Genomic DNA, 11,897 nt, shown 5'->3' with positions numbered 1-11,897 from the left:
TGTGAGTGTGAGTGTGAGTGTGAGTGTGTGTGTGTGTGTGTGTGTGTGTGTGTGTGAGAGAGAGTGTGAGTGTGAGAATATGTGAGTGTGTGTGTGTGTGTGTGGAAATGGCCTTGTCTCGCAATTGCATGATTTCCTTTGGACGGTGAACCCCAGTTGGTATCCATGGCAACCTGCTGGTCGTCACTTTGGTGACCTTTGAGTTTTAGGGCTCTTCTGATGCCTCACATCAGTGTTGGCACTCCCCATATATTCTATTCACTATCACTAACCGAGTAATTCAGGGGTGAAAAAAGTGACAAAGATGCGACCCCCCTCTCCCAATTTTCCATACCACATATTTATGTTTTTGTTTGTTTGTTATTTTTTTTCTCAAAATTATGCATATTTTTGTATATATTTACACGAAATGGGAACATGATATGTAAAGTTCACATTAAAGAAGATCTGCGAATTAATTTATATATTCATTCATTCATTCACGTAGGTAATTCATGGAAAATGTGCCATACTTAAGCGGAAGATTTCTGCTGCCTGGATGAAAACAAACACTTATAAAATTAAAATGACATGATATTACCATTATGACCAGTAGATGGCTGCAGATTCATCGCTCATTGATTCATTTGCCGTTTCCACTCCCTAATATAGTTATTTTCACATTTTATGCTGTTGAATTTATAATTAGACATTAGAAAATCACTATTATAACATTAAAAAAAATAAATTTTGTCAAAGTTCAGCAGTGTTTTGTACTGAAGTATGAAGATTATGAAGAGTTTCGATTTTCTGCTAAATGTGAGCAGTCCTCATTTTAATGCATCAGCTGTGTCTGTGACAGTAATGTCGAAGGGTGAGCGATTTATGTAGCTACTTACTTGATAATAATATTTTGAGCTCATTTAAAATTCTAAACAACAACAAAACCTTCTTTGTTTATTTTGAACAAATAATCTTTTGATTAATTATTACCTTTTATTAAAGAAATTTGTAAAATGTAGCTCATCAGAAGCATGGGTTTGATCAAAAAATGTAGGCCTGTATGTTAAATGCAATGCAGTTTGCTCTGGATAAAAGTAAAACATATAGAGCCCTTGAGCAGATCTGATAAGACCAAAATGAATGAATTAATATTAAGAATAACCAAAAAAATGAATGTTTTATTTACTTTTAAGTAAGTGTGCATTAAATGATTTGAAGGTTATCAGCATTAAAAGTTAAATTTGTCATTGCTGCTTTTTGAAGCATGGATTTTGTTTGGAAGTATGAAATAACAGTACATTTTTTTATCAGTTAAAAGTTATTTAATTTTATTTATTGCAAATTAAGACATCCCCAAAGTGAGTTAAAAAAAAGCTCTTGCTCACTTCTAAGCTATTGTTTGTCCTCAAACTGTACTTATGTAAACGTGCCTCACACACACACACACTAACACATTACTGTATGAATGTTTTTCATAAACAGATTTACTTGATAAATGATGTGACGTGTCATTATATGTCTCGCTGTTTGATTTAATGTCTGTCATTGCTGAATTCCCTGTTATATCTCACAACTGTCTTAATCATTTACTGCTTCAACTAGTTCTCTCTCTCTCTCTCTCTCTCTCTCTCACACACACACACACACACACACACACACACACACTATAATCTGAGATCCTCTGTTTCTCCACAGGTCTCTGCTGGAAGTTTTGCTGCTACACAAACATGTATCTCTTGTATTAAGTTGGGTGCAAAGTGTGTGAATTTTGCCATCTTAGACACATTTTGTGAATCTGCTCGCTTGAGTTTGAGTAAACGCTGTCGGTTTGGACCAAACTCTGAGCTGAGACGTTCATCATACAGTCTGACAGACGTCGATCAGAAATCACACAGTTTGCACTCGACTTCATTCTGACACAAGAGCAGATGCTTGTTGTTCCTCAGGTTGTTCGGGAGAAGAGGAAAATGTTGAATCTTTATTTCATTGCTCTGATTTTCTCTCTCTGTCTCTGTTTTTCTCCTCCATGCCTAAAATAGAGGTGGAACAGAAAGGTAAAGACGTGTTTCTTTCACCCCGTATAGCGTCTCTGTCGGCTTTCTGCCAACATGTTTAACATTTTCTCAAGTAAACCATCGTACATTTCTTCATGCCTGAGAGGTTATTTAGACACTGGCTTTGTGATGTTTAAACACATCGCTCTGTGTGTCTGTTAATATTATATTTGATCAGAGGAAATGTTATGTATGTGGTGGAGATGGTGTTGTGGTGGGCTCATGTTTTCTCGTGGTCTTCAGCTTCATTTCAGTTCATGAGTGTTATAATGCTCTTCTCCTGTGCTGCTCAAAACACAGACAAAACTCCTGACAATTTCAGTTTTAAAAGCATTTTATTCGATGAAGATGAGTATAATGTAATGCCATCAATTTTGTGGAAAAACTATACATTTTAAAGGTGTATATCTGCTTGAAGATACAATTTATTATTGTTTTATGTTTTACAAACAACCCCAAAAAAAATATTTGAACACATATGCACCTTTAAAATGTAAAATAAAATAAATACATTAATTATTTCATTCATTCATGCAGGCAAATAATAAATAAATGCATGCATTATAGATTACCTTAAAGCAGAGATGGACTAAAAAACACAAAACTCCACAAATAAAAGTCATGCACTCGTACACACACATGTAATGCAATTACAATGAATTTAATATTACGTTATATAACTATACACACATTTATCAGGCACACAAAAAAACTTAATTAGGCAGACAGCATCAAACGTGAAAACACATGCAAATGAGAGAACACTTGACAGTGACAGTAATTGCAATAAAACAAGCAAACACTCTAATTCACATAACTGAATAGAAATTAGAAATAAACTGCACTTTTTAAAATATATTCATTTAGCTAAAAATATCATTAAATGCAGTGAATGGACTTCTGGAGAAACTCTTGAGAGACGTTTTTCAGAATCAATTGAAATGAAAAGTCCAAATGAACTGATCCAATAAACTGAATCAGACAAAAAAGCAAGGTTTGTGCGTGTGTGCATGAGTCAAGTTAAACACTTTTAACATGAAAAGATCATAAACAGACGTTTGTGTGACTTTTCACGTAAAGTTATTAAGAATACTTGCGTCAAAATTGCACATTGAAACAAACTGATATGAGGCATTGCTGATTATGTGGTAATATCACAGACAAGTGATGGAAACACATTAATGTATTTTTAATTAATTTATAACCAAACCTTTATCATTTTATTCAAATGCTGCAGAATTTGCTTCACACGTGCGTCGAGTTTGTCTGTTCAGGACTATAAATATTATGTATCCTTTTTTATCTGCCAGCTAATTAGATCTTCCAGCATCAGTGTATCGGCTAAGTGCTCGCAAAGCCCCGTTAGCACTTTAACAGTAATGATATTCATAATCTAATTCCCATTTAAAACATCCAGTGAAGCCCAATCAATAACCCGGCCAATGAGCTGTCAGCATTTTAAATGACATCATTATAACTCACACACACACACACACACACACACACACACACACACACTTCTCAAGGCTCAATCTATCAGGTCTGATTTTTTTCTACAGCTTTTGCTTCAGGAATTAGATTTTATATTGGAAACTGAGTGTCAAAATAGTTTATTGTGCAAAACTGAACCAAAATGAAACTTATTATTATCACCATGAACTGCACAGACATAAAAATATTCCAAAACATTAATTTGGCAGGCTGAAAAGGAAAATTGTCTATTTTGTTTTCTAACAGTCTTTTGAATATTGATAGTTTCATGCTCTCAGCAGCCAGTAATTAATAAACGAAATGCTTCAAAACACATTTATTTTCATAACACATCCCGTCCATATTGGCATCTGTCTAATTTGACCAGCTTCTATGAAATGGTACATTAATTTTTACCAAAATACATTACATTTTTGTGTATTATTATGCTACCATTCATAAGTTTAGGGTCAGGATATTTTTAATTTATCCATTTATTTATTTATTTGTTAATATTTCTATTTATTTGTTTATTGATAAGAAATTAATACTTTTATTTGCATTAAAATTATTTTATTTATTACTTTTTTAAGTTTTCCAAATAAATGCTGTTTTAAATTAATCAAAAGAAAAAAATAAATGTTGACAATTATTTAATTAAAAAAAATAAATAAATAAAAATAATAATAATAATAAAAATAATAATAATTTAGCTTTCCATCACCGGAATAAATTAAATTTTAAAATATACATTTTTAAAATATATTACAATAGCTATTTTAAATGGTAATAATACGGTAATAATACGTATAGCCTTTGAGATTAACAACAAAAAGTATACGGGGAGTGTTTTCTCTGCCCTTTTAAATGTTGATAAGCCTGTTTATTTGGCTCTTTATTATCCTGTCCTGCATGATTATGTGGTTAGCTGCATGTTATTATTTTACCCCTGCGATCTGCTGTTGGATATGGAGCTGCTGTAGACTGTAAGAGCAGCTGATCTGAGATCAGAGACGGTCACAGAGATGAGCATTAAAACACAGAGCTCATAGAAGCTCCCTCTTCTTCCTCATCTCATCTCTTCCTCTCGCCCACTTCATCTGGACTGGATCATATCGAAAGCAATAGCTCACCAAATAATGAAACCCCTTATCATTTACTTCAAACCAGGTGACTTTCTTCTGTGGGATAGATTTTGCTGAATTTGCTCCTTGCGCTTTTTCAAGTGTTGTCAAGCTCCCAAAACAACAAGAAAACATCATCCATGACTTGTATGACAAGTGTTCTCAAGCCAAACGAAAGCTTTGCACGAGGAACTGCAAACTAAAATGTGTTGTTTGAGGGGTTGAGGGAGATTTTCAGTTTCTGCCGACTTAAATTTGTCACTCAAAGAGACTTTATGACTCTAGAAGATGTGTATTGCCGTCATATGAAGTCATTTTATGGTGTTTTTTGTAGTTTCTGAAGCTTGACAAACAAGGTCACTGTGAACTGGGGTTTGCATGACTGTTCATTTGGATTAGTCATCCAGAAAATAAGTCACTAGTCGGCTGGTCAGTGTTTATCTTCAGCTTAATATGCTGTGCAGCGTGAGCTCTTTTTTGCTGATTCTGCCAACTGCCAATAAAAAAACAATAAAAAAAAAAAAAACCTTGCACAAGATATTAAAGCTCATTTTCAGAATATATTTTAAATGTAGTATTATATATTTTTTTTTAAATATCATTTTCTTACCCTATTGTCAACTAGTTTTTAACATAAATCTGAACAATAAATTATTATAATGGGGAAGAAAAATAAACGTAATTCAAGATACAGTATATTCACTGAAAACATGTTTTAACAAGTTAATGTGGAATGTTTTGCTGGAAAATATGACAAAAATATTGTTTAAGGTCCAAAGTTGTGACAGACCTTAAATTAAATTTAAATACATAAATAAGTAGGTAAGTGAATGAATGAATGAATTAAAAATTTGTATATAATATACTGTATATAAATGTATATACTGTTGTATATATATATATATATATATATAAGATTGCACAATTTGGTAACAGCAATATGGATTTGTTGCTGGAAAACAGAACACACACACACACACACACACACATACACACACACAGATATGTTTTTTTTATTTATTTTGATAAATTTACTAAAGCAAAATTTCACAATGTATTAAAACTTGTTTTCACGGAATATATTTTGAGTAAATAACATTTTGAATTTATTTTTCTTACCTCCTTGTCAGATTGAACATAAATCTATTTAGAAATTATAATGGAGAAAAAAATAATAATTCAAGAAATGTCCTCTGAAAGTTAGTTTAAGCACATGCAAACATGTTGCTGGAAAATAAGACAAAAATACTGATTACAAATATGATTTTGTTGCAGTAATAGATTAATTAACCATCTGGTGCAAATACTCCAGTTTACTTTCATAATAAGGAAAAGAGAAGCATGAGCATTCTGTCAAACGTCTCCTTTAGTGCTCTACTAATCGAAAACAACTCTATGGACTGGTTTTGGACTGAGTAAATGAAGACCGAGTTATATTTTAGGCTGAACTATTCCTTAAATCCTTTCCTCCATCTGGAGTCGCTTAAGTTGTTTAAGAGTGTGTGTGTGTGGAGTGTGTGGGACAGCGGCGCTGACGCAGGAGCTGAACGGCCCTCTTCATTAACCTTTCTAACACCTGTGTAAGCGTTGAGCGGCGTATTATTTTCTCTCTCAGAGACGCTCAGACTAACTAATGGAGCCTCTGGATTCAGTCACAGAGCCAGAGGAAGCTTTATTTTTCACAATATCAAGCAACGAAATGAGTTTCTTCAACTATGGCCACTTTTGGCCCTGTGGACTTTTGGAAATTAAATTCCTTTAGAAGAAACTTTCCAAACTCACTGGCTTATTTTCTCTAATAATGTGAGCATAAATGCAACGCTGGAGAAATCTGACATTTTTCCTCTGGACCGTCATGAAGAAATGTAATTTCCTCAACCGCATCCATCACATTAAATACGTTATATTATATACTTCTGAATATGTTACATTGTATACAGTATATCTGTACTACTACTCTTGCATAATTTGCCAAAAAGACATAACTTCAGATAAAGCTTTATTAGAAAATAAATTAATAATTACAATAAATGATTATCTTAACACATCTTTTACACACAAATACATATTAAAATGGCTTTTTTATCTTTTTATTGTCTACGTTGTACATTATATAATTTATTTTAAATATATTTTCACGCTTCTTGCGTAATTCGATAAAAACAAAATTAAGAAATAACAAAATAAAGCTTTATTTCTAAAATTGTTTTAATAATTATTAATTATCTTCACACAAATAATTTCACGCAATAAATATTAATGGTTTATTTAACACTGTTTTGTTTATGCATTACAGGTTAATATGAGATATTTTAAATATTTCCATTCTTGCATAATTTGCTTAAAAAAGAGGTGAGAAGAAACTTTAGATAAAGCTTTATAAAATAATAATTTACTATAATAATCATAAGAAATTATTAATGATCTTCACACAAATAACTGGTTTATTTTACTGTATTCAGTTTACATGTTATATATTTTAAATATATTTACACTCTTCTTGCATTATTTGGAAATAAATAAAGTAACTTTAGATTAAAGCTTTCTTAGTGAATAAATTGTTATAATATTAATGCATTAATAATCTTCACACAAATCATTTCATGCAATAAATATTGAAATGGGTCATTTTACCCCGTTTAGTATTCAAGTATTATTCATTCACACATGTATTATATTTTTATGATGGATTTTCATAGTTTAGCATTGAAAGTTAAGGGTAAAGCAGTGAAATCTGCATAAAAGGCATTTGCAGTAAAAATGAAAGCTGAGAGTAAAACATTCTAACAAGACCGTTTTAGAGTGATCTTTATTGTTTTCATAAAATCAACCGCTGGAACATGAAAGTGGACGAAACAGCCAGATATGATGTAAGAATGGCAGCGTTTGGCTGTAATTTATTGACCGTTCGGAGCGTTTCTGCAATCATAAATATCACAGATGTAGCGTAGATTACACTGTCTGTGGTATCAACAGATTTGACCCTCGCAGGAAATTAATTGGAATGAGTTTATATATTTCTAACCTAATCTGGTTAAGTGTATGGATCGCCGCAGTCAGGCTTGGGCTTTAATCAATTTCTCGGAGCGAAAGCCCTGGAAAGAAACACAATCTTTCTGTTCTGATGCTGCGCCGCTGCATAGAGCGAAGCTGAATGGAGCAAAATATGCTTATTATTAGTTTTGTGAGCGCAGACGCAATAAATCACGTTGACACAAATTGACAATATCTTAGCATCGGGATGGAATCCGTTCGGATTGTAATAAATATAAGCTCATTATTATGTCTCCGTGGCCTCTGGCCCCTTTGACCAGCTGTCATTAATAAGCCACCTCTTATTTATCAACATTTTAAATGCCAACTTCAAGTCGAAATTAAATCTTTCCGCATGCATCCAATCCGTCTCCTCGAGGGAGAGAGTTCAGATCCAGCCTGATACAACACACCTGTCTGGAAGCTTCCAGAAACCCTGAAGACCTTGTTTAACCGCTTCAGGTGTGTTTAATTAGCGCTGAGCTCAACTCTGCTGGATAGTTTGGTGCTCCAGGAATATAGTTTGGCGCTTTTGGAGTAGATGCACACGTTTCTAAAGGACTAGTTCACTCCTAAAGAGAAACATTATTTACTCAAACTCGTGCTTTTTCCAAACCCTTGTGGATTTCTGGCTTCCTGTGGGACACAGAAGAAGACATTCTGAAGAAATTGGAAATGAACACGGGATTGGGGCAAAAATGCCCCCCAAATTCAAGATAACCAATGCATCAATGAATGCAAAAAATGCATCAATGATGTTGCTAAAAGTTCATTGGACATCATCTATAGCAGTCATTCTCAACCAGCAGGGGGCCTCGGGATGACTTAAAAGTATTTCAAGTAATAAACGATTAATATAAAAATAAAATCACACAAAATCAAGATGTGTTGTAAAAGGAAATATATTTTTTAGTAATAGTTTTATATTTATAACTATTGTTTTTATCGAAGAACACAGTTCTGGAACACAAAACATTACTTTTGGAATCACAAAAAATTATTTTATTTAATATTTAAAAAGAATTAAGCACTTTAATGTAGTATATTAATGACTTCAATATATAAAGCAGAAGCAGCATAAATGGTACGGATAGAAAGCTTTCGAATATCATGTTGGAAACCAGTGGGTCTTATATGCTGAGAACCGCTAATCTATAGCATTCTGACTGATTTAAGTAGTTGATTAAGTAATTAAGAGGTCAGATATTGTCCCTTAATGGAAAAGTTAATTTCTGGCCCTGGTTCACACTGCTGCTATAGTCACCACGGATGGCAAGCGCCCACAATAAAAAAAAAATGGCACACCAAATAACAAAATAAAATCTAAAATAAAATAAATAGTTGAAATGATTCTGCACTGTATTCCAAGTCTTTCTAAAGTCCTGAGAGTCTGACAATCTTCTTGACCGCAGACATTTGCTGTCATGGATGTCAAACTTGGTGTGAAGGCAAAATCTTCAGAGAATAATCTTCAACTTCATACTATTTCCCCACACTTGGCTACATAAGCTTTAGAATGTATAAAGACTTTGAACATTCTGCACAAATTCTATGGATTGTTAACCTTAATTATACTGTATGTGGAAGACAGCAGCATGAACATTCTTCTAAATTTCTCCTTTAGTGTTTTACAAAAGAAAAGTGAACAGATGACAGTATGACAGAATCTTACCTATTTCTTTGTGTGGATATCTATTGTAATGTAATGAGTGAAATTAATAGTGAAAGTAGAGTTAAGGAGTAAGATCCAAATTAAAATTAATTTGTAGCAAAAAAAAATGAAAACTAATGTAAAACGGTACTGTTTTAGTGTGTTTTTTGTTCTTTTCATAAAATCATCCCCTGGGACATGGAAGTGCTCACAGTATGATTATAATACCCATAAAAGTCACCTTTATTTATATAGCGCTTTTTTTTTTTAACAAAAATGGTTTTTTAAAGTTCATAAAACAAACAAATAAATAAATCAGATTTTTTTGGAGTATGCTTTGCATGAAAATACAGTCTTTCAGTGTTTTTCGATTTTCTGCAATTTCTGAGTGAAAATGATTTCAAATTGAATCTTGCACCAGTGTATGCATTATATAAATGTTACATTGTCTCGCGAAAGTGATACAGCACAGTCTTATTGAGCTGAAATACGAGAGTATCGACGTTTCTGATATGTTAAAGCATAGTGAAGGATTGTCATCCAAATCACATTTAATTCTCCTCCATAATCTGCATTTATCACTTTCCTTTTAAATATGTAATTTATCACCGAAAGCAGCCCAAACCTGTAACGCTGACTCAGCAACACATTTCTAACATACACTACCACTCAAAAGTTTTTGAACAGTAAGATTTTTAATGTTTTTTTTAAAGAAGTCTCTTCTGCTCAGCAAGCCTGCATTTATTTGATTCAAAGTACAGCAAAAACAGTCAAAATTTGAAGTATTTTTACTATTTAAAATAACTGTTTTCTATTTAAATATATTTTAAATGTCATTTATTCCTGTGATTTCAAAGCTGGATTATATTCCAGTCACATGATCCTTGAGAAATCATTCCAATATTCTGATGTTCTGCTCAAAAACATCTATTATTATTATAATTATGTTTAAAACAGCCGAGTATTTATTTTTATTTCAGATAAATGCTGATCTTTGGATCTTTCTATTCATTAAACAATCCGTACTCAACTGTTTTAAATATTGATGATAATGATAATAATAATGATAATGATAATGATAATAATAATCAGAAATGTTTCTTGAGCAGCAACTCAGCATATTATAATGGGTTCTGAAGGATCATGTGACACTGAAGACTGGAGTAATGATGCTGAAAATACAGCTTTGATCACAGGAATAAATTACAGTTTAACATATATTCTCACAGAAATCAGTTATTTTAAATAGTACAATATTTCACAATATTACTGCTTTTACTCTATTGCGGATCAAATAAATGCAGGCTTGGTGAGCAGAAGAGACTTCTTTAAAAAACCTTAAAAATCCTACTGCTCAAAAACTGGTAGTCGTATCAAACGAAAGTGCTTTCAAACCCGCGCTCACTTGTCTTTCTCTGTGTTTGTCTGTAGTTTTCCTGTGCCCAGGGCTCTTACGTGGCGTTTATCAGAGCGAGCATCTGTTCGAGTCGGACCACCAGTCGGGAGCTTGGTGCAAAGACCCCCTCCAGGCCTCAGATAAGATCTATTACATGCCCTGGACGCCGTATCGCACGGACACCCTCACCGAATACTCCAGCAAAGAGGATTTCATCGCAGGACGACCCACCACGACCTACAAGCTCCCCCATCGGGTCGACGGCACCGGGTTCGTCGTCTACGATGGCGCTCTGTTCTTCAACAAGGAGCGAACTAGGAATATCGTCAAGTTTGATTTGCGCACTCGCATCAAGAGCGGCGAGGCTATCATCGCTAGCGCGAACTACCACGACACTTCGCCGTATCGCTGGGGAGGCAAGTCGGATATCGATTTGGCGGTGGACGAGAACGGTCTTTGGGTGATTTACGCCACGGAGCAAAACAACGGACAGATCGTGATCAGCCAGCTCAACCCATATACGTTACGTGTCGAGGGAACTTGGGATACGGCCTATGACAAACGCTCCGCTTCCAACGCCTTCATGATCTGTGGGATCCTGTATGTCGTCAAGACTGTCTACGAAGACGACGATAGCGAAGCCACCGGGAATAAAATCGACTACATCTACAACACGGAGCTGAGCAAAGACGGCTATCTGGACATCCCCTTCCCGAACTCGTACCAGTACATCGCTGCCGTGGATTACAATCCCAGAGACAATCTGCTCTATGTGTGGAATAACTACCACGTGGTCAAGTATACGCTGGATTTCGGAGTCCTGGACAACAGGCTAGGTAAGAGCCGGAGTGTTTTGAAAGCTATGATCGCTTTCTCAAAGTGAATTGCACACAAAAAAAAAAGTTTCAAAAGGAAAATAGTAAGTGGATGCAACTTTGTTTAAGCCGTTTTGTTCATGCCTGATCGTCTATTTGACAGAGTTATAGTTCACAGCTTTGATGTAAACTTAAGGTTACAAAACCCTTCCATGTATATCAAAGATGCCCAAACTTTTCAATATGAAGGCCCAAAAATCAGACGTGATTCACTGGCCAAAAGTAAATGTTGCATTCTATCCAACATTATATAAATGAATATTAATACATTTTAATGTTATATATATATATATTTTTAAATACATTTTTTAG

The 11,897-nt window shown here is 33.9% G+C and overlaps 1 protein-coding gene across 1 annotated transcript in view; it reads left to right on the top strand.

Moving 5' to 3' along the window:
• The window catches only part of LOC107702710 (adhesion G protein-coupled receptor L3-like), a 69,488-nt gene that overhangs the window by 34,343 nt on the left and 23,248 nt on the right, over positions 1–11,897 (top strand). The window contains exons 2-3 of the mRNA XM_016505109.1: positions 1,929–2,036; positions 10,746–11,546. Of these exons, the coding sequence (XP_016360595.1) occupies positions 1,929–2,036; positions 10,746–11,546 (909 nt within the window). The remainder of the gene's footprint in view (positions 1–1,928; positions 2,037–10,745; positions 11,547–11,897) is intronic.

The sequence above is a fragment of the Sinocyclocheilus anshuiensis genome, unplaced genomic scaffold, assembly GCF_001515605.1.
Source record: "Sinocyclocheilus anshuiensis isolate Anshui unplaced genomic scaffold, SAMN03320099.WGS_v1.1 scaffold1810, whole genome shotgun sequence".
Classification (NCBI taxonomy): domain Eukaryota; kingdom Metazoa; phylum Chordata; class Actinopteri; order Cypriniformes; family Cyprinidae; genus Sinocyclocheilus; species Sinocyclocheilus anshuiensis.
This window is presented reverse-complemented; position numbering and strand designations above follow the sequence as displayed.